This window comes from Varanus komodoensis, unplaced genomic scaffold (assembly GCF_004798865.1).
Source record: "Varanus komodoensis strain SLA01 unplaced genomic scaffold, ASM479886v1 scaffold36, whole genome shotgun sequence".
In the NCBI taxonomy this organism is placed as follows: domain Eukaryota; kingdom Metazoa; phylum Chordata; class Lepidosauria; order Squamata; family Varanidae; genus Varanus; species Varanus komodoensis.
In genome coordinates this window covers 7,436,790-7,462,689 of record NW_025335873.1, presented here as the reverse complement: position 1 = coordinate 7,462,689, position 25,900 = coordinate 7,436,790, and the positions used below count along the sequence as shown (strand labels likewise).

At 52.2% G+C, this 25,900-nt stretch overlaps 1 protein-coding gene across 4 annotated transcripts in view; it reads left to right on the top strand.

Annotated features, from left to right (window-relative positions):
- Positions 1–25,900, top strand: part of CDK5RAP2 (CDK5 regulatory subunit associated protein 2) — an 87,962-nt gene that overhangs the window by 22,029 nt on the left and 40,033 nt on the right. For 2 of the 4 annotated variants that reach the window (XM_044439875.1, XM_044439873.1), the window contains exons 13-20: positions 2,196–2,366; positions 4,248–4,421; positions 8,343–8,440; positions 10,297–10,424; positions 13,835–13,950; positions 14,535–14,663; positions 23,188–23,283; positions 24,126–24,307. In XM_044439875.1, coding sequence (XP_044295810.1) covers positions 2,196–2,366; positions 4,248–4,421; positions 8,343–8,440; positions 10,297–10,424; positions 13,835–13,950; positions 14,535–14,663; positions 23,188–23,283; positions 24,126–24,307 — 1,094 coding nt within the window. Of the gene's footprint in view, positions 1–2,195; positions 2,367–4,247; positions 4,422–8,342; positions 8,441–10,296; positions 10,425–13,834; positions 13,951–14,534; positions 14,664–23,187; positions 23,284–24,122; positions 24,308–25,900 lie in introns of all 4 variants that reach the window. The other 2 variants (XM_044439874.1, XM_044439872.1) reach the window with 1 other exon arrangement.

The following is a 25,900-nucleotide window of genomic DNA, read 5'->3' as shown; positions in this document are numbered from 1 at the left end:
TCACTGTCAAAAGGACCGAGTAAGAAACACGAGGGGGCCTTTTGTGTGGTTGGAGAGCTTTAGCTCCCCCGGTTCGAGAATTCTTCGAAGCTTCTTGAGTCTAACACCATTTCCAGCTATTTTACCTTGACCTAAATGCAGCCGATTTAATAAGGTGCATCTACCAGGAACCGTCATCTTTGATCAATTGTTGGGGAATAGAAGACAGTAAGTAATTGGGCTGGATCTATTTCGTGGGGGTTGTCCCACACCCCCACCCTGTCCCCAAATGGAAATGGAAATGGAAAGTAAGGGCTTGGAGCTTTATCTTTTAATTATTCATCCTTCCCTGCCCATTTCCATCTGGCCAGTGCGAAGGGCACCTGCTCTGACCTTCAGCTTGCATTTGTTTCCCATTCATTTTCTAAGTTCAATAGTTATTAATCACAGTGCAGTCCCTGGAGACCGTGGGGAGGGGCTCGGTGAGACGCTTCTCAGTTGCGTTGCGCAGGAGTGACAGAAGCTGGAGTGTGTTGTTTTCACCACTGTGTGGAGACCAATTGACTTTCTCACAAGTGCTCTTGTGATAGTTGTTGGTGCTCTGCAAGGAACTGGTCCGTGAAAAGCACGCCATGTTCAGCTAAAGTCTTGGTCAGAGGACAGACTCTGTAACCTCTCAGCTTGTGCAACCAAACACCGCCATTGATTAAGATTATTTCTCACATTCGTGTCTCACCTCTTTTCCATCATGGAGTTGCAGCGTGATGGGGAATCTTCAGACCCAGCACATCACAATTTCTCCATGGCTGGATGAACTTGCCTGTGGGTGAGGTAGGGGGAAGTCCAGATGAATTGAGTACAGCAGCCACAGCAAACTGAAGTCCCCTTGCGTAAAGGGCGGCTGCAACAGGACCATGGATATCTCCGAGTGAGCTTTGCTGGCTGGAGCGCCCTCCTGCTCAAAGCACAGGAGGACGTTTTCTCAGTACCAGACAGAAGCCCACTAAGCTTTAACGTCTGCATCCACTTCTGGGGGAGCTGGATACCTCAAAGGACCCCCACTTGCTTTTGTCACCCTGGCCCTTCCCAAGGCGGGGAAGCTGGAGGTTCTTCCCAGGGTACCTTTCCTGAGCCACAGGCTGAGTTTTACGGCTGATTTGAAGTGGGGCTGCTCATGGAACTGGCTGTCGTTTCCTTGGGAGAGCAGCTTGATGCCTGTCTTGCCCAGAATCTTCTCCTGTATCCAGAAAAGCCAGAAGATGACCGCTGGAGGCAGAGGTTCCTTCCCAGTTGTGAACCGGCTGGGCTTGGCTAGTGTAGAGACAAGACTTGTCGTACTTCTAGTAAGCCGACGATGTAGATGGGGGAGGGGGTACTGGCGATGAGGTTTTCCTTGCGTGGAAGCACCCAAAACTCAATTACTCCAAAACGTTGAGTTTGCTGAAGAAGAGTCCTCATATCATGTGCGAGACTGATTTTATTGGCCGCCCTGCTCCTTCCGGTGAAAGGAGAAGATGGTCCTCTGTGAACCAAAGAATGAACATTCAGCGAGAAGGCAAGGGGAAGCTGTTTGGGGTTCCCTTCCCGCCCCCTCTCAGTGGAACCCGGGGGCATCATGCCATGAATGGGCAATGCAAAGCAGAAGAAAGCAGGAAGGTCTTCCCACAGCACAGAGCCGGACGGTGGGATTCCTGCTTGCATTTTCCTCCCCGCAGTTGCTCCTCTTTTGACCCCGAGGCTCTTTTAGGGATCTGGCTTGCGGAAGCAAAGCAGTTGGAGCACGTTGGTTGTGAAGCTGCCTTCCAAACACGAGGTCCCTAAGATGCTCTTTTGGGGCACATTCCCCCTTCTGGTATCCTCCAGGTGTTTTGGATTTTAACTCCCATCAGCCCCAGCTAGCATGGCCAAAGGCCTGCTGGGTGGTATAGTTCAAAACATTCAGTGGACACCAAATTGGACAGAACGCTGCCCGACAGCTATAGGAATGTAAGCCTTAATCTTTACTTATGCCAGCAGCTGTTCGAAAAGAGATTCACCATTTTTCTTTGCATAGAATCATAGAGCAGCAGAGTTGGAAGGGGCCAGAGGGTCACCCGGTCCAGCGCCCTGCAGGGACGCTTAGTTAAACCGCCCCTCTCAGGTGGCCGCCCGTCGTCTTTTGCTTGGCTCACGTGCGTCACTCCCCGTTCTCATCCTCTTCTCTTCCCTTGGTTTAGGACCTTCGAAACCAGCTCGAGAAAACCCACGATGGGATGGCTGAGAAAGAGAAGGCGACGGAGCATCATTACGGCCTCCTCTTGAGCGAAAGCAATCAGAAATTGCAGAGCCAAGAATTAGTCATCACACGCCTAATGGACAATGTTGCTCAGAAGGATGAGTTGCTCCAGGTGGGCAGGCTTGAGCTGAAGTGAAGGGGAAAAATGCGGTGCGTGGGTGTCAACAGCATGTGTCCCCCCCCCCAACTCTGATTATGAGTCCAACACAGTGGAACTTTACTGGAGTTTTGGAAGGGGGGCGGTTGCCGGAAATATGAGAGGCATGAAGGCTCATTTCAAGTTCTGACTTCGGCAGGCTCCAAGAAGGTGACTCCTCGGAAGCCTGCTTGGAAGAACAGCTACATGTATTTATTTTTTTTGGTTTATAGCCTGCCTTTTTGCTATGAAGGGCTCAAGGCAGCTTACATCATTCTCCTCCTCTGTCTTATCCCCACAACAACAACCCTGTGAGGTGGGTTGCGCTGAGAGTCTGCGACTGGCCCAAAGTCACCCAGTTGGCTCCATGGCTGAGCGGGGACCAGAACCCGGATCGCCTGAGTCCCAGTTCTATGCTCTTCACCCCCACACCACACTGCCTCCCACTGTAAAAGGGCAGCTGTGGTGGGGGTGGGAACGGCGAGTTTTTGCCCCTCTCGGCCGTGGCTCTGGTTTGATCGCCCGGGTTCCTTCTTGGTGCTTTGCACGGCTCGGAAGTTCGGTTCTGTGCTTTGGGGAGACGGGGCACCCCAGAAGTGGGGAATGGGTGGACCGGTGCTGATCCGCAGATTTCCTGCCGGCCCGTGGGGGGCTGCAGGATTCCCAGTTGGCATTGCATTTGTGGGGAGGGGTGCAGGTGCCTTGGGGGGGGCAGGGAGGGGAGCCGGCTGGGAGACTCGCTGTGCCGATTCCGGTATTTTGTCTCTTGTTGGCACGTTTTGTTGCTCGGTTTCTGGTTGTTTTGGAGAATTTGCTTTGTGGTTGTGATATTGTTCTTGGAAACTAATGCACAGAAGACTGTACGGAGCTTTTTGTTTCTGCCGTGGCGGTGCCCGAGGTGGCTTTCCTGGTTTTGCTGGCCCCCAGCGGTGGCGAGGTTGAAACCCACTACTCTAGATGATGCTGGTCTGCAACTCCCATCGTCCCTCACCATTGGCTAGGCTGCCCAGGTCTCATGGGAATTGCAGTCCATCAATAGAAGTTACCCATCCCTGAAGCAGAGCATAAGATTTTCTTTATTTATTTAAAGTTTTTATATGCCTTCCAATACTAAAAGTCTCTGTGCAGCTTACAAAAAACAAAGCAACCATATACAACAAACCCACAGATTTGTGTACAGAAGATCCTTTGCTCAGTCCCCCCAGCATTTCCAGATTAGTTTTGACTTCCTGTAAGACAGCTTTTTATGTGTCATTGAGCTCTTTATTCCAGAACCATGAGGACTAGAATCTTACTTTTTTATTTTTTTTGTTTTGGTCAAGAGCGAGACTTCTGCAGATAGAGGGTCCCAGGAGGGCTGGGAAGGACCCCTGCCTGAAACTCTGGGAGAGCCAAATCGAAGAGGCTCCTTTTGGGTTATTGACTTTGAACTGGTTGCCACACCTGCACACAGTTCCAGGTGTTGGCCTCAACCTCGAAAGCCTTTCCTGGCTTGTGACTAGGATGCCTGAAGGACCACTGGCCTGCCCATGTGCTTGTCTGTCTGTCCCCGGAAAAAGCGGCAGCACTCCGAATTGCGATGGTCTCCTGAGACGTCACTTTGGCATCAGGGAAAGACAGTTCTCAATCCCCCAAGGTGTTCATTGTTTAACTAGGTCCACTTCCACCCCTCCTGAAGGCTGTACTCCCCCCCCCCCTTTTTAAAGTGCCATTTCTATTGTGTTGTTTCATGTAAGTATTTTTTAAAATGCTTGGACGATTTGGGAGCCTCTCCGGGGTCTTGCTTGACGGGCTGGGCGAAGTCTCTCTCTCTCTCTCTGATACGTGTTTTAGGTTTCCTTTTTTCCTTTCACTCAGAACCTTGATGGGGTGGTGAGAAGAAAGGATGTGGAGCTTCAGGAATGGTGTGCCAAATTCCACAGCCTTTTAAAAAATCAAGAGCTGCTTCAGCAGCAGAATGAAGATTTGCTCCAGGAGAAGCGAGTGGACCATTCACAGCAGCTGGTGGCCGAGACAGTCCAGGAATTACAGGTAGGTTTATTTATTTTTCCATTTATATCCTGCCTTTTCCTTATAAAAGGGCTCACGGCAGCTTACATCATTCTCCTCCTCCATCTTCTCCCCGCAACAACAACCCTGTGAGGTAGGCTGGGCTGAGAGTCTGTGACTGGCCCCAAGTCACCCAGTGGGCTCCATGGCTGAGCGGGGACCAGAACCCGGATCACCTGAGTCCCAGTCCCACGCTCTTCACCACCACACCCCACTGGCGCGCTCTCAAAAGGTTGGGTACTTTTTCTTAAATGCAGCAAATAAACACCCTAAAGTTGCATTTACCTTCTCTGCTGTAGGACGAGTCGAAGGCTAGCCTTCTCCAACCTGCAACCGCAAGACGTTTTGGGCCACAATTCCCACCTTCCTGACCATTGGCCATGCTGGCTGGGGCTGATGGGAACTGAAGCCCAAAACCTCTGTCCTGCACATGTTTGGCGAAGGCTGACTGGGGACTTGCAGGGGCTGTGCAGCTGTGTCCCCGTGTGCCAGCTGGCCCGGGAGTGCGGAAGCAGACTTTCCTCTTCTAAAAACGCTTTCTGCACGCTCCTTTTTGCACTAACGCACCGTGCAAAAGAGTGCAGGCAGCCGCCGCAGGGTTTCCGTCCCTTGGGAGGCGTGCGGACCCCGCGGGTGCGTTTGTGGACTTGCTTGGAGCCGTCGATGGACAACCCTGGAAGTGCATGCACAGAGGCAGGCAGGGTGCGAAATCGGCAAGGGCTGGTTTGCAAGGTTGCCCTTGGTGGGATCGAGGCAATGAGCGATGTGGAATGTCGGAGCCTGTTGGGCTGGATGCGGGAGTGGGAATCGGGGTGGCGAGGCTGGCGTCTCGGCCTCGGGGACATGATGCGGGGGGGGGGGGAACCCATCCGCAGCTTGCATTTCCCGTGCATCTTCAGCATTGCAGCTCTGAGGACCAAGGTTTCAACCTGTAGCCCGAGCCGGAGTGGCCACACTCCGCAACGCCGGGCGTCCTGGAGGCTGTGTGGGAGGGGGCGGCTGCTCTGCCTGGGCTGGATTTGCTGGCGTTTGATCTCGCGAGCGCCCGCCAGAGAAGCAGGTGCTGCGTTCTGGTCTTTGTGGTTGTGGTCCGGGATGCGCCTGGACCGAGGAGCAGCTGGCTCACCTCATGGGGGCAGCCGCACACAGGTCCGGCAGCCCCGGACAGGAATCTTTTGTAGGATTCCTTCAGATGTCCTTAAAACCTCTCCCTGAGTGGAGAAAGAGGCCAGAAGAATCTAGTGCAGTGGTTCTCGCTTTTTCGAAATTATACTGGCAATTCCGTCTTTTGCGAGGCAAGTTACCTGCATCTCCCTTTGACTCCCAAGAGTCTGAGAGTCATCGGAACTCCAGTGAGGGAGGGTTTGGGTCCTACAGTGCCCAGAAACCACTGTGCCACCGTCCACCCTCCCTGCTTGTGAGGGGCATTCTGAGGGCAAGGGCCTGGCCCTGGGAGCACCTCCGCCTTGCCGAATCTAGCGAGGAAAGGGGTCTCTACCCCGCAAATCAACCTTTCCCCAGATGAGCTCTCCCTGCCGGCTCCCCATTGCCCCCCCAGGGCTGAGGAGGTCATCCTGCATCTGTAGGCCTGCTGCGGTCTTCCAGCAGTTTTGCAAATGGGTGCCGCCGTTTGCATGGCACAGAAATCCTCTATTTGCCACTGGGGGAACGTGGCCGGGCCAAGCAAAAGCACGCACATGCATGCAGGATTTTGGGCTGGGAAGAGGGAAGACCATCTATTCCCATGCTGGTGTTGTGGGGGTTTCCCAGGGGTGACTCCGGGAGTGTCCCTTGGGTGATCCGAAGGGATGAGCATCCGTCCTGGGCCTGCCTAGCTGCAGTAGGAGCGTCGTCGTCAGTGCAGTGACGTTTATGGATGTGATGAGACCCTTGCTGCTGTGCCCCGCTCGCTCACAGATGTTCTGCCGCCGCCGCCGCTGCTGTGGTGGCGCTTCTGGCAAAGTTGCTGATCGGCCTCCCTGTGTGGGTGAAGCGCCGCCCCCCCACCTTCCAAGCACACCTTGCATTTTTTAAAATCGCCATCAGCACATATGCTGAAGATACGAATATCTGTAGAGGCATCTGTGGAGATGGGCTGTCCTTCCCGTATCTTGGCTGTGGGAGTGGAAGGGCTTTACGGGTTAGGACCAGCACTTTGAAGCTGGTATGGCTAACGAGGTGATCAAGTCCAAATGACAGTAGCCAAAGAGGAACTTAGGAGAACCAGCCCAGGGATCGACGGAGCAAAGAAGAGTGAGCAGCGAATAAAGAGTGCCATAAGCCCGGAGCCTTGGAAAGCATCGGCAGCTTGCCATTTCCAATGCTGCGAGTGGTTAAGGAATGAATCAAGTCACCTGTGATGGGGATGGACCCGTAGCTGCAAATCCAGCTGGCTTCCCAGTGGGAGCCCTTTGGCTGTGTGTGCAGCACCGCGGAAACGATCCCCACCACAGGGCCTGTTTGGAAAGATGCGACATTTGCTATTAATAACCCCAAAGCTGGCAAAGAGACCGCGGCATCATTTTTCCTCCTCCTGGACACGAGGATGAGCGATGGGGACGTCTCACGTCGCGTTATCTCAGAAGTAAATGATGGGGGGTGGCCTCCAGGAGTTCTCGATTTAATGGAGACATCCAACCTGTGCTTTACTGCCATTGGCAGCTCTCTCTGTGTGTGTCGTCTTGGGGTCTCATGTAAGAACGGATTCTCAGAAGCCTTGAGGGAGAACATAATTGTGTGTTTGTTTATTATCTTGTGCATTTAAAGCACTTGTGTCACACTTTGGCAGTCTCCAGGCCCCACCAGTTGGCTTAACAAGAGGAAAACCAAACCGTGAAGAACCTAGCGCAATAGATCTAAGAAGCAGGAGTCCAGGAATTGTGTCAGACCCAAGAAGATTTGTCATCTCAAGCGCCTTCTGATAGAGGGAGGCTATAACTTGCTGTCTGAGGAACCCAACTTCTGACCATTTCTTCAGCCTGAGAACATAGGAAGGGACTTTGCTGGATCGAAGCTCAGGGGCCTCCCTTGTCTCGCAGGCGGTTTCCCACAGTGAGACTAGGAAGCCCACAAAACAGTGTAAGGGAGAAGCCGCCTCCTGCGGCTCTTCTCCAGTAATTGTCCACCTTCCACCAAACTTACAGTAGATGCCGTAGATAGTTGCCACCACCAAGGCAGGTTTGGGAAGACAATGCCAGCCTGGCTTGGTTAGCGGATCTTCTGCTTTTCAGTTCGGGTCCCCAGCCTGGCGTAGAATATTTAAGCTTGAACAGTCACAATAAGAACCGCATCTTCAAATACCAAAGCCACGCCACGCAACCAGCCACGCTGCAGCAGAGCTTGGCTGCTGCTGTCAAGCGGCACATGGGAAGGACCATCACTCGGCCCCGTGGAGGCCCCGGGGAGCTCAGCTGGAGCCAGTTCGGGGGTTTCACTGCCGTTCTGCCTGCCCCGCCTCCTTTGCGTCAAAGAGCTGTCTTATTTGGGCAAAGCTGGGGGTCTCCGTTTGGGCTCAGGTCTGCCCTGTCGGATTCTCAGTCCTGCATTGCCACTCGGACGAGGAGATGGACTTGCCGTAGCCTTCACGTGACGGCAGGACCGTGGTTGAGGGCTCTGGAGTTGGGGGGTTTACAGCAAGTGGGCAGAGCGCTTTATGGCCGCTGAGCGTGCCGCTTGACGGCAGGGGGTGGGGGGGCAGGAGTGAGCATGGATTACCCTATTTTTGTGGGAAGGAGTTTTCCAGCCAGTCTTCTCCCGTTTCCCCCAGACATTCTTTCATTTTTTCTTAGAGAAAAAGATGGGCAAAGTCACCTTATAAGTGGCTGTCTTTTTTGCAAATGAGCCATTTTTCTAGGTATGCTTCTCAGAGATAATCAGTACGCTTATTTTTTTTTTCTTTTCAAGAAAAAAAGGGAATCTGAATACAGAGATCTGATTGAAGCCCTGAAACAACAGCACAACATGTTTTCAGCCCTAATCAAGTCCCTGAAAGACGCCGATGGGTGAGTGTCAAATTTTTGACTTTGAATGCAGAGGGAAGATGTCTTGGGGCGGGTGGCATCATGAATCTTCTGCTGACCTGAAATGGTGAGCCAGGACCGTAAAATACCTCGGGGCCAAACAGCCGTTGTGGCATTTGGTAGGCATTGGACCCGAAGTATATTAATCTTTAACAAAGGTGGGGAAGCGTCGAACAAGAACTGGAAAGGCTAACTTAGCGAGCTGGCTCAACCGTAATGCTAGCCCTTGATGGAATTGGGCTCATCCGTCCCCTCCTCTAGCAAAGAAGATTTCAAACGCTTTGGCTTCCATTTGAGACGAAGTACAGCTTTGCCCGGTTTGAACCTTACCACGGGGGATCCAGCTTAATCCTGATCCGTTGAAAGAAGCCGACTTCAACGCCTGTTTTAACAGGTTGGCTTCTTTCAACTGAGCGTATTTAAGGCGAACCTCTCTTCAGGGTTCCGGCATAATGCATGATCCGGAACAGAAGCTGGAGTGTTGCGACCTCTCCTTGTGGCCGTGTTGGTGGAGGAGCGCATGCCCCGGCGTGCGTGGCCCTCTTTGAATCCTGGCACCATGGCTGGGCATCCCACCCGACGCACTTCCTCAGTCAGAAATAAATCCCAGGTAGCAGATGCGCAGGGTGTGCTTTCAGTTTGCTCGGCTTGATCGGATGTTGGGGTTGGGTTTTAACCCAGGAGCTGGCACTGATCCCAGGAAGCAGGGGCCGCTTCCTCTTCTCGAAGGTGAAGAGGGGGGTCCCGTGGAGAAAGGTTCCTTTTATTAATCAATGCAGCAGCATCGCATTTCAAAAGAATTGCAAAGCATCGTTAGGGAAGGCTCTCCGCAGCTCTGCCAAATGGGCGCTGGACCCAGCGGATCCCGTATTTGTCATCTTCTCCCTGTTTGACTGCGGTTTACTTAGCTTTTCGGACTACCCGTTTCGTAGCCCTGTTTGCACGGAACGACAACCCCTGGATTGTTCAAACCATGGGCTCTCGGGGCTGAGCGTGTGCTGACACACGAGCGTCTGCAGTTGTGTGAACAAGACCATTTTGAGTGAGTCTTTTCTCATTTGCAGTTTGATTATCCTTTTCCTGGGTGGAGAGGATGCTCTTAAAATGTAGCCGCCAAGGGCAGCTGCTTGCTTTTTGTTTTGCCTGATTAAAGCTGGGCAGACCTCCGTGTCCCCAGGCCAACAACCCTTCCCCTTCCCCCTGCGCACTGCCCTGTTAGTCCTGCAAGTGCCAATAGCCACGGTGGCCATCGCAGTTTTATGTAGCGGCGCCATCTTGGAAGGCTTTGCAAATGGCGCCCTGAATTTCATTTGTAGTCAGGTGCCCGCCCACCTCGTTCCTCTGTAAGCAAGGAGATGGATTGTTAGCAGTGCAGAAGTTGTACTTTGGATAATTTACTCTTAGAGTAATGGATTTCTGCCCCAGTGTCACTGAAAACCCCCTGAGGTTGTATTTTAAGCAGCTCAAAACAACATTGGATATTCTTGTAACCGATTTGCATCCATCTGCTTTCTGTGTGTGTGAGAGGAATCTGAAGGTAGCCTGTTAAATATGTGGTGAAGGTTCCATGAGATGCTAGAATGAGGGCATACGAGTTTTCTTTTCTTCCTTTTTTTCCCGACTTCTGTAAAGATTTGTTTATGCTATGCGTCGAAGATGAGAGAACTGTATGATTTAAAGAGAGTTTAGTGCTTTCTGCCTTGCAGTGAATTCTTTTATAGAAGCCTTGATGTATAAAAGATGCCAGAGGTCCACAGCAAAATGTTTTCAAGTGTTTGATGAGCCCTGAGCTATGTCTTCTTACGAACCTCATCTATTTCTTTACCCCAAAAAATTAGCAAACACAGCTTGCAAGAAGAATTGAACCACATTTTCCTGTTGCGTAAGCAACTTGAAGATGACATCTTGGCCAACTGGAATTTGCGGAAAGTGCTGGAAGATCAGATCAAGGCTAACAGAAGGGAAGGTAAGGGAAACGGAGACCGGCAGGAGTGCGGTCTGCTGCGGCAGCAAAGGGGGACTTGAGCACTGGGTTCCGACACCGGCAATTTTAGGCTAGGCTGGGCGATGCGTAGGGCTGGGGCCGCAGCCCGTCGTTCAGGCCTGGCAGCACCGTCAAATTTAGTGACAGCAATTAGGGGAAAAATGGGGGAAGCAACATAGCGCTAGAAGGGTGAAACTGAGCTTGCTTGCAAACCGGGGTGGGGCCCGTTATCTCTGGATTTTGTTAGCCAATTGCAGTTATTTAAATCTGAACACAGATGTAAAGAACCGCAGGTGTAGTAACCCTTTGGGTGCCCAGCACATCGCCCTGTCCCTGCAGAAGTGAGAGTGAGTGAGTCCCGTGGGGGTGGTACCGGTCTCCCAGAGTAGCCCCCTCTTGGAGAGGCCCCTTATCAAGCGTTTTGGTCTCAGCCTCTGCCGTACTACAAATGGAACTCGGGTTCCGACAGCCCTGGGGATGAGATGCCAGAAATCGGGCATTTCCTGTTGGGCAAAGCCTTTCACGAGGTGGTGTTCTCCAGATGTTTGGGATGGCAACTCCTCAGGCTCCTGACTATAGGCCATGCTGGTTGGGGCTGATGGGAGTGGGTGTTCCAAGCATCTGGAGCATGCCGGGCTAGCTGGACAGTCCCTGCGTACTGGGGAGGCAATCAGGTGTGCGCTGCAGGAATCTACCGACGCGTGCAAGTCGGGTTGCTGGTTTCTCCCGCCCTTGGCTGGTGCTTGTATTAGCCTTGTGCTCCTTTAACCTGGGGCAGTTGTCTCCAAGTGGAACATCCTGCCAGATACAGGAAGTCCGGGGGATTCGGTAACTCCTGGGAGTTGGGCTAGGTAACTTGTCCCTCCACTCAGATGCCCATCATGCTGCTGAGTTTGGGAGCAGTGATGGCGATGACTTTTTGGTTTCCCTCAGAACCTACACACACACACACACACACACACACACACACACACACACACACACACACTTTGCCTCCAGAATGTGATAAGTTATACAATTAAACCACATAAGCAGCTCTGTTCTATTCCATTGCACCAACAGCTCAGATAAAAATTCTGCACTGCTATCTAGCCCCGCATTTCCTCCCCTGGGCACCCTGGACTCGTTTGCACAAACTCTCTGCAGTTCCTCTCTCTCCCCCTCACCTTCCTTTGCACCTGCCTGAAATTCTTTCAAAATTCAGTGCTGAATATGCAAATTATAATTCCGCATGAGATTCACAAAGCGTGCTGGTAGCTCGTGAAAAATCTAATATGTCTGTCGAAAAGGTACAAAAGAGTCTGAGGGTAGAAGTCCTTTTAATTAAAGAGAATGCTTTGTGTGGGATGGAAATAGCGTGGCAATTTCTTCCAGGTTTCACTGTCTGGTACATCGTTATAAATGTATCTCACATGTCGATGATGATCATCAGTATTAATGATCCGAACGCCATGCTAAGCATTCCGCCAAAGATCAAAGCAACATCCCCGCGGCCCCGGAGGGACCGTGCAGTGGCCAGAGTCAGGCAAAGGTTCCTTTCACCCGCCCGGTGCCTTCCTGATGCTCCGGGCTCTTGCCCGAGCCCGTCCAAGGCAGCCCTCTTTGCCAGGTTGGCCACTCCCAGCGGGCCACTTAACCCAAACCATGGGAAGACCCCAGTGGGTCCAGCAAGACTCGACACAAGCACAGGCTGCCGGCTGGGCTTCGGCTCCTCAAGGAGGCTCAGCGGCTGCACGGAAGACAACTTGAGAAAGAGCCTGAAACCGTTTTGCTTGTGAGTGGAATCCGAGTCGGCAGTGTGATGCGGCTGCAGAAAAAGCCCAGTGCTATTTTGGGCTGCGTCCACTGAAGGATCGTTTCCAAATCAAGTGACATTTGAGTTCCCCTCTACTCAGTGCTGGTCAGGCCTCATCTTGAGGCCGGTGTCCAGCTGGGGGGCAGCACAGTTGAAGAAAGATGCAGGCAAACTGGAGAAGGTCCAGAGGAGGGCAACACGGATGCTCTGGGGACTGAAAGAATGGGCAGGTTTAGCCTGGAGAAGGGAAAACTGAGGGGACATATGTCTAGTACTTGAAAGGCTGTCACAAAGAAGGCGGCCGGGATCTCTTCCTCATCATTCCAGAGTACAGGGCACACAACGACAGGCTCAAGATACAGGAAGCCAGATTCTGGCTGGATAGCAGGAAGAGCTTCCTAATTCTTCGCTCAGTGCCACAATGGTACCAAAGCCCTTGGGAGGTGGGGGGCTCTCCCATAATGGAGGCATTCACGATGCAGCTGGACTGCCATCTGTCAGGGGAGCTTGAGCTTGGGGTCCTGCACGGAGCCCTTCCAGCTCCACTCTTCTGTGATTCTGTAAACTCAGAGCAGCACGTGAGGGATGCTTTGCCCGTGATTGGCTGCCACCCAGCATGGGCTTGAGTGTCCTGCCCCTGGAGTGGTTGCCTCTAGCTCCACCCACTTAAGATGGCTCCCCGTGAAGAACATGGCTGGGCCACAGGCTTCAACTCTTTGACTTCCCAGCAGTCCGGGAAGCTGCCTGCGTGCGGGCCCTGGCTGTTGCTTGCTTGCTTGCATGGGACGACCTCCTGATCCACGGAGGCTTTCAAGGAAGAGGGGCCCTTCGCGATGAAGTAACCGGCCATGGCTGCGTCCACAGGTGGAGCAGGACCACCTGCTGCAGTTCCTCTGCGATGGAAGCCTCCACTAAGGCGGGCCTGCCTGGCTGCCCTCCTGTTCTCCAGCTCCCATGTTGCTCTCCAGCAGCAGTTTCAAAGAGAAGCTGGACCGCCCTCTGAGTGGGAGGGTGCAACGGGGTGTCCTGCAACCGCAGGGGGGTGGACCTGATGGCCTTCATGGGCCCTCCCAACTCGACTCTGCTGTGATTCTGTAACACAGCTCCAGCTTCCCCTTCACAGTGGGGGCCAGAGTCTTTGCGGCCGGGGCCTGTCTCCTCTCGCCTCCTCCACGCAGGATTTCTTCTTCCTGCTCGCACCCATAGCCGTTGCTACCCTTTGGCCAAGCCCAAAGCTCAGTCTTGCCCTTCCTAATCGCTCGGAGACGAGAGATCCTCTTTGGCACCAGCTCCTTTCTGGTATTTCATCAAGCGTTGCCAGTTCGGCGTTAAGCCTGCTCTTCATAAATATAACTCCTCAGCCATTTCCCTGATTGGGATAAAGATGCTGAATCCCCTCAATGCCAAGTTCTGTGCTTTTTTTGCTCATGAACAGAGTTAGAGTACGTGGATCTGGGGTCATGCGGATCCTCAAATGGTCCATGGAAAGAGTGTTAGTGGAAAATTGATTCTCTCTCTGGCTTTGGGGGGACGGAGGGATGTTTGGTGCAAGCAGGTTGGTTCTGAGAGAAAGTGACTACTTTCCTTTTATCGGTAGAAGAAAGTGTGTCGTCTTGGAGTGATCAGACGTCCTACATGAGCATCTGTTTAAGAGAGCAGAATTGTGTGGACGTGCAGATTGACCATCTGAGCCACGAGGAGCTGAAGAAAAAGGTATCGCTGCCTCGTTTCCTTTAGAGCGATCCAGGCGGCAGTTCCTGGGGAGTGGTTCCCCCCGAAGCCGATGGCTGTTGCTTATGCGGAAGCGTGCCTCAGGTTGCTCTCCTGCATGCCTCGGCCTTGGTAAGGAAAGGGAGCAAAGCAGCGGATCCACGCGAGATCCAAGGCCGAAGCCCTCAGAATTGAGCGTGAGCAGAATTCCAGGATGCAGAGGGCCAATCCGGGTAGTCCGTGTTTGCTTGTTTTAATGGGGACGGCCCCTGAGGCCTCCGCTTCAGCCTTTCCCCAGCTGCGTTCAATGACACCTTTTTGGGATGCCCAGAATCCAACCTGGACCTTCCTCCCTCAGCGTGGCTGATCTACCACTGATTTGTAACTTGCACGTCCATGTGTGTCCCCAAAGGTTTTCAGAGCCTTCACGTTGGCCCATAACCCCGCTTCATAAGCGAGCTGCTTCTGGAGGCCGGGCAGTGCAGACTCGCAATAAGTTGGCTGTTGAAACAGTCCGGAGGGAGCGAAGTGGCCAGAAGAGTATGCGTGTGTCCGGAGTCTCTGAGGCTTTCGTCTTGCTTTTTCAGGTGGTGGAACTCTGCACAGTGGTGAAGGAGCTGCATGTGGCAAACCAAGAACTGAGCAAGAAGCTGTTTGAATTCAGTGCGTTGGATCCCTTGGCCAAGGAGAGGTGGAAGGCATTGGAAAGCAGTGAGGTAAGGCTTGGCTCCCTCTGCGTTCGAAAGCTCGTGCGGCATAGGACTGTGATTTTTCTCATGTGATTCATTGATGGGCAGAAGCAGGGCAGGTGCCCATGTTTGAACTTGGGGTGTGTGAAGAATCTGAGTGCATGTGAGTGTGTGTGTGTGTGTGTGTGTGTGTGTAAGAGAGAATTTGGTGAATTGTTTTTGTGTGTGTGTGTTAAGAATAAAACTGAACAAAAGAAGAACTAAAAAATCATCAGTCATCAAAAACATCAGACCTACTGGGTCAGCCCCCCACACTTTTTCTTTTTATGTTAAACTATAAACATATTTAGATCTATGCCTAGTCCCATCTCTCTAGCCAATAATAAAAAGAGTCCCAGGTTAGATAGAAGTCTGCATCTTCTTTCTCCTTTAGAGACAAAGTCAGTCTGTCCATTTCGGCACAGTCCAAGATCATTTTTAGAATCAGTTCGTCGGTAGGTGGCTCTTCACTCTTCCAATGTTGGGCAAAATCTGGGGGATAGTCACGGTTTGGCCCAGCCGGATCGGTTAGCTCCGTGCTGGTGCAGGCATCCTCTTGTACAGGCCGTGTGAGCTTGTGGGCCTCCATCACTTAAAACAGGCCGCAGTGTGTGCGTTTTTTTAAGCATGCAAGTAATCTGCACAAATTGCACTGCACGCACAACCAGGAAGCCAAGGCCAGTGCATTTCTAGTGTGATTGGCACAATAGCGTGCGCTCAATAAAACGGCAGAAATTTTCTGAGGCTCTGCTCGGTGCATCGTTTTTAAAATGTAGTCTTGGAACCAGGCGTTTCCAGGCATGGCACTTCCAGCAAAGCATCCATCAAGGCCCTCGGGCTCAAAGGAGGGAGACTGCCAGTGCTAGCACTTCGCTGGCCTGAACCGATCCGGTGTGGAAGGGAGTCTGGTATGCAGGGTGGCTCGGGAGGGCAACACGTGAGATTCTAGCTTTCATTGACGGGTTGGAAGGAAACAGATCGTTGGGTCGGATGGTGTTCTGGCATTCTCGAATTAAACAACTCAGATGTGAAATTGCTTATTTTTGAATGGCGTGTCCCCAAAATTGGCCTCTGTACCAGAGGACAGGAAATTGGCTGCTGGTGCAGTGCCATGAAATGCAAAAACGAAAATAGGGGGGGCCAGGAAATTGCAGACTGGTTAGCTTAGCATCTGGTCTGGATGATTTGGTGGAAAGGATGAATAAATACGGTAACATGGTCAAGTGTATAAGCAGGAGGCGTCTCTCTGGAGAAGGCTATTGTCTTGTCTCAGTCGTTTGGGATTTTCCAGATTTTTTGGCATGCCCCTCCTAGAATAACAGGCCATTTGCCACGCTGCCTCAGCTCGCGATTTCCAGAGGGCACCGAGGGCAACCCAGGCTGACCGGCAGTGGGTCTCCAGGGCTTCATGCGGGTGTTCTCAGCCCCTCTGGGGGAGGCCATGGATTGAATCTGGGGCATCTCCAGGTGGGCTCTTCTCACTGAGCAAGGGTTTCTCCCCTCTGGCAGTTGGATCTGCCATGCTGCTTCCTGTCCTGTTTCTCTCCCCACCCTCATATCTTGCATTTAATCAGTGCTCTCATTCATCAGTTCAGTGGCAAACCTTGATCCCGCGGATTGCTGTTGTCTTAAGCGCGCTCTCGGGGTCTGGTCTTGTCGTCTTTGAATTCCCTTCTATGGTGCATGTGCAGCCGGAACTGGAGCGAAAGTCAAGCAGAGCCTGCTGCTGACTGACAGTTTCTATCTTGAGTCCTTAAATTGGTCTTCTGCCTCAAAGAACTGGAAAATGGAATGTTTGGAGAACCCGGTTTTTGTGTGTTTTCTAGCAGATTTAAGGCTGCCGGTACAGAGCGGCCACGATGCTTACACAGGTCCGACTGGGGCTCGTGCGTGGCGAATGCATGGCCGTGCCGAATGCCCGTGTGCCGGCTAAAGTGGGCTGTGAACTCGTGGTGGAGGCCCCTGCCCCATGCCGTGAGGGTCTTTGACCCTTTCCTTTGCAGAGATTAAGGCAGCTTGAGTCTGAGCTGCCACTTTAGAGTCATGGAAGGTCAAACCAGGGCAGCCCCCGATCACGGCGACGCCTTGGAGAAGTTCGTCCCACTCAGTTTTCCGAAAGTGGTTGGATCCGGCTGCACAGTCCCTTCCCTGTGATAGGCTAGGCGTGAACAGGGTGGGCACGGCTGTCAGGATTTGGAGGAGTGCGAGGCAAGCTGGGATGAGTTTTGGGGCCGCACGGGTGTTGAGCGCAGAAGCTCTTTCTGTGGTGGGCGTGAGTCCGTGCATGGTGTTTGCTAAACTTAGTACAGTGCTGACTTGCACCGAGACCCCCCATCAGCTCTGAAATTTTCTCCACACGACTGTAAAATTAGTGCTAGCAAAGATCTCCTTCTGGGACTGCTTTGTAATATCTTTAGTCTACAGCTGCAAGATGTAGGTGTTTCAGGGGTGTTAAGTGGTTCTCGTGCCGCAGCTCTGATTTCCGGAAAACAGGTGTGGGGTGAGGGGGCGGGCGGCTGCAGTTTGCGATGGTTTCTCTAGAGGGCAGTGTTCTCTTACAAACGCTGGCTGATCCATGATCAATAAGAATAGTAAGGCCCATAAGTAATACCAGCGATAACAAGTCCATGGCATTTATCTCACCCTATTGGGATTTCAATGGACTCGGTGCATGTTTTGTCGTGTTTTTCGAAAGACAGTGGCAACGACCAAAACATGCCTTAGAATGTGTGGGACTGTCATTTCCATCAGCCCCAGCCAGCTTGGGCAATGGGACTTGTAATCCAAGACTTCTAGAGGTTGGTTGAGGTGTTGGGTAAATTCACGTGAAGTCAACCTGTGCTGGCATTTGCATCTTTTATGGGATGCCTTGGGACTTTCCCTGAAGCCGAAAAGCTTGCGCCAGGGAGGAAAAAGCTTCCAGGCTGAACTGGGATGTTATTTCAGGAATGCTGCGTTTCGAACGGGGAGGCCACAACAGACATGCCGCTACTTCATGCTCGATTGTGCATCTCATTTTGCAACCCGCCCTCCCTTCTGTGGTGCTGCAGATTGCATCTGTTGGGCTTGCCCATCCTGCTTGCACAACGGCCCTGCGAGGTGGGAGAGGGGCCCCCAAGGATGCTTTGTGGCTGCGCTTGATTCGGGACCTAATGCTGCTGTCCGTTTTCACCGCTTCCATGCGTTCGAACGGAACCAGTGGCCGAAGTTCAACGCCACCGGCAACTTGTCTAGCCCACGCTAGGCAGCACATTTTCCCATTCAGCTATTCCCCTGCCCCGCTGAAGCGGCTGTTACTGCCGGGAACCGCCTGGATCAGCGTTTGGTAGGCAGAGGGCAAGCGACTCCAGTCGCGGATCTCGCCCACTCCGCCACGGTGACGTAGCTTGCCCCCCGTGCCGTGGGGGCACGCAGGGGGTTTACTCTGGTGTATTGCAGCCTGATGGACTGGGGGCTGCCCTGGAATTTGACAGTTCTCCCTTGATGAGTGCACGATCGCCTGCCCCGGACTTTCTCCCCACCGCTTTAAAATGCACCGCGTATCTTCCTTCTGCGATAAGGGCCGGCCTGGCTACCGGCTCAGCCTTTCCGTGGCGCCTCCCAGAGTCACGCCTCCCTTGGGCCCCAGCCTCTCGGAGCTGGCTGGGGTGGCTTCGGGCACCGAAGGAGAGATAAAGCCGGTCGTTTTTGTGCCGTCCTGAACATCTGCGTTCAGGCCGAGAAACTGTTGTGCCGAGTCCTGCCTGTGGGGCTCAGGGGATCTTTGCAAACCGAGCATATCAGCGATTCATTTCGGAGAAGCACATTCTCAAGGTTTTTGGTCGCCATGGGGAGATCTGAACGAGTCAGCTTTTATCCTCCGCAGACCTTCTCCTGGCCTTGAGCCACGTCGTTTGCATGTGATGTCTTTTTAAAGCCAGATTTAAAAGTCTGCTCCTCAGAGGAGCGCACGGTCTTTCCATCAGCCCGATGCTAATACCCAGTGTCTTATATGAGGCTATGTGGGTTTCTTTTGCTTCTTTGATCCGTGGAAATCAGCAGCATTTCAATTCACTCTGGACCTGCCTGGAAGAAAGATGTGAGGCATTATTAAGTGCCTAAGAAGCTGCCTTTTAGCAGGTTGGGCAGCTTGTCCATCTGAGCCGATATTGTTGACACCGACTGTCAGCAAAGGTTTGCCAGGGCTGTGGCCAAGATTTTACCCCCCCGGTCCTACGTGGGAATGTCCCAGAATGAAAACAAGCCCCTTCTGCGTGCAAAACAGGGGCCCTGACATGGTGTGACGGTTCTTTCTCAGCGGCGGAAGGTGTAGGATCCAGTTCAAGAAAAGCTTATTATCATGGTTGGGACTCATGCTTTTCGGTTGTTTCGTAAATAAACTAGAATTCCGGGAACCCTCCGTGAAAGATGTTAGGAGGCAAAGTACCCGGAGGAGGGCCTTCTCTGTGGTGGCGCCCCGCCTATGGAATGCGCTCCCCAGAGAGGTCCATCTGGCGCCATCGTTATATGTTTTTCAGCGCCAGGTTAAGACCTTTTTATTTCAGCAATATTTTAAAAAGTTTTAATTTCATGACTTGCATGTTTTTATTGCAGCTAGTGTGGGTCGATAATTTTATCTATGTTATATTTTATTGTATTTTATCTATGTGAGCCGCCCTGAGGGTTTTGCGACAGGATGGCATATAAATACTTTAAATAAATAAATAAGGAGTGAGGCGGTGAAGTTGGCTGGAGATAGCAAACTATTTAGAGTGCTCAAAACCAAAGGATTGCAAAGACTTCGAAAGAATCGTTCCAAATGGTGAGAATGAGCATCAGAATGGTAAATATATAACATGATGTACGTGAGGGCAAAACATCCATGGAACCAGATGGGATTTGAGCCAGTGGTGACTGAGCAAGAAAAAGATGCTTCGGTTTGGTGGGCGATGCGATGTCAGCCCAGCAGGAGGCTGCTGTTTTGTGAGCAGAGCTGGCCGGAGCCAGGGGTCAGACTAGATGGCCCCTAGGTGGGAATTTGGGGCATTTAAGCTGTGGTCCTTACGGAGTGCAAGTTCCCTCTCAGTTGCCTTGGATGCAAACCGCGGGCTGGTTTTGCCTTTCCATCCTGCTTTTGCAAGAGATGTGGGCCTCCAAGAGGCAACCAAGAGGAGCTCCGTCATTTCCCGTAACACCTTCTGTACGCCGCCCCGTTCTGCCCCTCCAGCAGCCCCGAGCTCACCATCTCTGTTACCGCAGCTGCTGGGGAAGCGAGGAAATGTTAGTTTTTCTTCCCTGTTACTTTCCACCTATCAAAACAAAGTGGGGAACATTTGGTGCCATCCTCGCCCTTGCTCCACGGCCCGATCCGAGAAGATGGAAGAAAGCAAGCTCCGGGGCAAGGACAGAAGCATCCCCTTGTGCCGTAGCTATACGGAACTGCCAGCAGGAGCATGAAATCTGTGAAGCACCGTCAGTGTAGGGTGGCCAGAAATTGCATGGAGCAGAAGCAGAAATGGCATTGTTCTAAACAGACTGAATTGTCACATCAGCTGTGAAACAGTCGAAGAATTGGTGACAGGGATGGCTTCTAAAAAAAACTATTTTATCGGCAAGTGAACCGAGGTCAACTCTGAACGGCGAGCATTCTCCAGGCTTCCTTCGCTGCAGGGGTTGCTTTTTATGGCGGTCGCTGGTGTGTGAGATTCTGTGCGGGTAAAATACATCAATCTCAGGGTTGTCTGTCAGCCTGCTGGGATGAAGACGGGCTCTGATATGTCCGTGGTCTCGCACCGTCCCTCTTTTGCAGAGGATGAGAGACGTGCTTTTGCGCCAGTGGCCACAATGCAGAGCCCTCCCTTAAGAAACCGAGAAGACCTGCCCACTCTGTCGACCCTTTTCGGATGCGATTCCGAGCCTTTTGGCACTCTTCAGTTGCTCTGGTCATCACTATTTTATTTTTTTCTGGCACTGAAGGAGGAGGCGGAGAGATGTGGCCCCAGGATAAACGATTCTTGGGGTCAAAATGATCGACTCTCCCAAGGTTTTCTGTCCCTGCAGTGCAGGACATAGCTGGGCCTGGGCGGTCAGAGTTCGACCTTCAAAGCCCTATACAGCTTGCCCGAACGCTGCCTATACCTGTGCCCATGTTTTAAGGCAGTGGTGGTGAACCTATGGCACACAGAGCCCTCTCTGTGGGTATGTGAGCCAAGTCGCCCCAGCAGCCGAGCATCGCATAACAGCGCGCATAGGGGCCATGCGCATGCTCAGAAAGGAGTAGCGGCGCCAGGCGATGATGCCACAAGCTGCGACTCATTAGCAATGACTCCTCCGAGCTTTCGCATGGCCGGTCAGTGTGCTGCCAAGGATATATATTTGCTTGGACTGGCTGCGAGTTGTTTTTTCTAAACGAAAACCTCAGTTTTCAGGGTTTTTTTGCAGTGTTGGCACTTTGCGATAAATCAGTGGGTTTTGGGTTGCGGTTTGGGCGCTCGGTCTCTGAAAGGTTCGCTATCACTGACCTGTACAGCTAGTTAGGTTGGCTGGGTGCTGCCTATACCTGCGCCCGTGCTTTCTGGCCCCTACCAAGAACAATGAGGTTGGCCGCCACTAGAGGTAAGGCCTTCTCAGGCCCGGACCCCGTCAAATCCCTTCCCAAGTTGAGGCCCCATTTATGACGGCTCTTAAAAGGGTCTTCAAAGCATCTGGCTTCTCCCTGGTTTCCCACCGAGAGCTTGAATGCCGCTTGACGCATTTTAAAATCCGACTTTATTGGAACTGATTCTGCCTAAAAGACTTCATATGTTACTTTATGGTCATGTTTATTGACAAGATTTGAGAGCTTGCTCATGAAAGGGAGGCTGAGACAGAGACGAAGGGAATTAAATTGGAAAAGGATGGGCAGCCCCATCCGTTATTCCTTCCCGGGGCTCTTGCTCGAGCCCTGTGGGGAATCCTCGAGAGAGCCGGACAGGCCTGAGAAGCCGCTGGTGGGTGGTGTCTGTCTTCATTATAGAGCCGAAGCCGAACGTCTGCAGAAAGAAAACTTCTAGAGAAGGACTTGCTCTCCTATTATTAAGGAAATGGGGAAACGGCTCTCTGGAGAATCGACTTGGCTTAAGCAGCACTTGGCCGAGATCGTCTTAATCCATAAACATTACAAGCTACAAGCCAGAAAGGGCACCCAGATAGTCTGCTGGAGCAAGTGCCAAAAGGACACCTCTGAGACCGGCAGATTTATCGTGGCCTCGGAAGCATGAAAATGGGCTGCCGTCTGTGCGGGGATGCCTTGCTCTATGGGGTGATCGGAGTGTCGGCGTCGGGCTCGCCCGGTCTGGTGCTGCCCGGAAGCGCTGGACTGCAGTTCAGCCCACGGGGAAGGGCAGCTGCAGCCGTTTTGCTCACGTGCTTAAAGCGGCTCGCCAAATGCCCGCCTTAAATCCCGGAGGAGCCCGTGGAGGCGGCGCTTGCACCCGTACGGCCCTTGCACATGACCTGCGGTGCGCTCGCAAGCATGCCCAGGTGGGCTTCAGTCCTCAAAGCACCCCTGGTGCACGTGTGGCCTGTTCTGAGCATCCAGCCTCTCGGACTGATGGTGCTTGCCGGAGCTTGCGGTTGCCGAAGACGTGGCTGGGACTCTTGGCAACCCTCGCTTTCCACCCTGGTGCGAATTCCCTCCCCTTCCCTCACCTGTTGGCAGCTGCTCAAACAGGGATGGCGCATGCAGGGAAGGCCTCCTCCTCCCCTTCCTCCCGTTCCTCCCCCCACTCCTGGACATGCTGCTGCGCAGTCCTGGAGGCGCAAATAGTCCAGGGGAATTCAGTGTTCCCAGGGCTCCTGCCGTTCACGGGCCTTGGGGAAAAGAGCGTTCCCAGGGCTCCTTCTGCCCAGCACGCTCGATGCAGGATGACACCGAGACCTGCCTGGCCTCCCTTCTCCACGCTTTCCACCGGTGGAGCAGCTACTGTGTCCACGTTTGGAGAGGGGGAAGGAGACAATGCGGGGGAACTGGGTGGGTGAGTTAGGATGAGATGCGTGATAGTTTCAGAATGGACCCGGATTGGCGCGGAATATTCAGAATGGATTTATTTATTTATTCCAACATTTTTATGCCGCCCCATTCGCCGAAGCCTCGCGGCGGCTTACAACGTTAAGTTAAAAAATAATTATAACATTAAATTAAAAAACACAAACATTAAGTTAAAATGCAAAAATAACAATATAAAATAAGTCGCCCTGGCCAGTTTTCCACTCTTCCATTGTGTGGGGCAGGAATCCTCTTGAAGCCCATGGGGCTTACATCCTTCCAGAACCGTGTGTGTTGTGTGTGGCTGGAAAGCAAGCGTCGCTTCCCCTCCTGCTCGTATCTTTCCGGATCCCTTCAAAGCCATTTAACCTCATGTTTGTTGCTCTGTTGCAGGCATTTTCCCGTTTCCTCCTTTCTTTTCAGACATGAGTTATTTGTACGTTTCATATCACCTGATTTTCATTGGCGAGCAGTACATTTTTCACACCATTCCATACTTTCATGTAGCTTCTGGAAAGAGCAGAAGAAAACCGCACATTGACGGATGCTTTCGAGGAAGAGATGAGCGTTCCAAGCCGCCCGTGCCCTGAAACCGTCACCGAGGTAGGGCTTGGTCGAGGTGCTTAGTTGGGCCGCTGGAGCCCCGAACCTCTAGCAGCCCTGGCACCTGCTGAATTAAGGTCCGGGGGCTCCAGTGTTCGTTGCTTTGACCCCCTGGATCAGCCGTCTCTTGGCTTGCCTGTGCTTAACCCTCTCTGGTCTCCCTTTTCCTGCAGTCTCTTCTTAGAAATACAGGTGCCCTTAGGAGACGGACGGATGGATGGGGTCCTTTCGAGACACACACACACAGATTTAAGAACAGCTGTGAATCTGCTTGTTTTTCGTTTTGTTCTCATGGGCCTGAGCCCCAGCCCCCTAGATCTGTAATCCTCACTTCATTGGCAAGACCCCAAAATACCCCAAGCAGTCCCGGGACCGACCCCAGAATAAACACGTAGCTACAGCCATCAGTTTGCACACTACAGATGGCTTATTGTCTCCTCCAAATTTATGCAGATTTTATCAATTAAACAGATTGGTCAGGGCAAGTTTGCTTTCACTGTGTGGCTGCCATGCTAGGAAGTCCCCGTTTGCTCAGGAGAAGCTTCTTCCGTGGATGTCGTAAAGGAAACCTCGTTGCTGCTTCCTCTGCACCCTCCTTTCTTCTTCTTCTGCAATGAGATAACCGTATCAAATGTTACCTTCTGTACTAATGAACAGTATGTGGAATATGGTTACCGAGGCTGTCTTTATAATGCAGATTAAGCAGTTTCAAGATGATAGTTACTTATTATGCAAAAGATCACAGTCCCCACAGCAGCAGAATACTGGCGTGTCTGTCTCGGGTTTTTTTTTTTGTCATCCCTTAAAAGATTCTTTGTGAAGTAACAATTTTCCCCCAGCAGGTAATTCCTTCAGACTATTTGGATAGACAATGTAAGAATCTAAATAAGTCTGTGTTTGAACATGAGGCGGCTGTCGAGAAATGCTGCGGCGGGAACACGGTGGGCGAAAATGGTGAAGCACAAGAGGAAGGTTCAGTCGTATCCCTTTTAAACAGAAATGGAGCAGCGGCGCCTGGATCTAGGTAAGCGGCCAGTGTGGACTCAGTGCTTTTGACAGCCGTTCAGCTGGAAAAAGGAACAAAGATATTGCATTTAAAGTAAATTTAGATAATGGAGCTCTCTAGTTTACCTGGGAGATTGGCAAGCCTGCTTTGGAACCGTTTCAGCCCATCATGCGATTAAGTAATTAGGAGAGGCAAAGACATCGGTGATTAGATGAGTTTCCTTTATGGCCGTGTGGCGACATATAGGGAGCGCGTCTATTGAAGGAGAGCTGTACCAGACGATACGGCAAGGCTGGCAAGAGGCTGCCTGGGCCGGGAAAGAGGGTGCATCGTAAAAGCCATGGGCTGGGGAGGCGGAGCGCGGCCGTGGTTTTCCCAGGAAAGCCAGATAGTAAAGGCGTAAGGCTTTACTGTCTGGTCAGTCGAGTTCGCTTCCCAACCTGGGCAAGTGGCTTCCCTCGTTTCTGCCTTTCGATCCACTCCAGTCGTGGCAGCTCCTCCTGCAGCTCTTCAACCCCGTTGGCATTGCTTTGTGTTGGGATGGCCCCCCCAGTCGGCCTGTATGTGTCTTTGCATATTCACCTGGGGGAGGGTGGTCTGGGACCCTCCGGAATGGAATTAGGGCAGGGGGATCTGAGAACGTTCCCCCCTTGATGCCTTGCAGGTCCCTCTTCTCTTCTTTGATCCGGCGTCTCCCACACCCAGCTGCAGCCTTGGTGTGGGGGACCTCCGAAGCGGTTCTCTGCAGCTCAGGGAGGGATCCAACCCAGCGCTCCCCCCAAGACCATTCCTGAAGTGTTCAAGGATAGGGTAGACATGCACACGGTGGGCGTGTCATGAGCAGAGCCGGGGGTCAGACTAGATGACCCCGGAGGTCCCTTCCGACTCGCTCTGTTTGTATGTTTCTATCTTGACAGGCTAACTCTTCCTGTAGGCAGATGTACCTGATGGCGGCCCTCCCCCATCAATATTCCAGCCCGCCAGGCCACATAATTGAATGTTAGTCACCACAGTATAATGTGGAGTGGCAGACAAGGAGAGAAGCTTAAAACCATGAATCTGGCCTTTGTTTCTCAATCTTACTTAAAAGTTTGCTAATGAGCCTCTCCCCTCCCCGTGCCTTTTAGCATGGCAACGAATAGTCCTTCCTCTCACGTCTTGCTGTAAATCCTCGCAGTTTGATTGGTGCCTAGGCAGTAGTGCTGGGTAACTTAATTCTCAGGAACGGCATTAGATGCCAGTGCGAAGGCATTAAAAACACACTTAGCGCTTCCTCTTTCAAATGCCAGCTTCCCAGGGTTGTATTTCAGATGGCACGAAGCATCTCTTTATTGATGTGCATGAAAATTAAGGAGAGGATTTGTTTTGGAGTGTAACATCCTTTATTTAGTTTCTTTTGGATTGTCAAATTGCTTTCCAAACTGTGGTCCGTGAGCCGTTAGCGGGATGCCGAGCCTTGGTCGGCAATTTGCAGGTTTGGCCGTCACCAGACAACCGGCTTCCGGGAGGTTTTCTGTCTGTCTTCTCTTCAAAGGCAGCTGAACCCGGCATTTCCCCATCGGATGCCCTCCAGAGGGTTTGGATTGCAACTCCCATCAGCCCAGAGCCGCA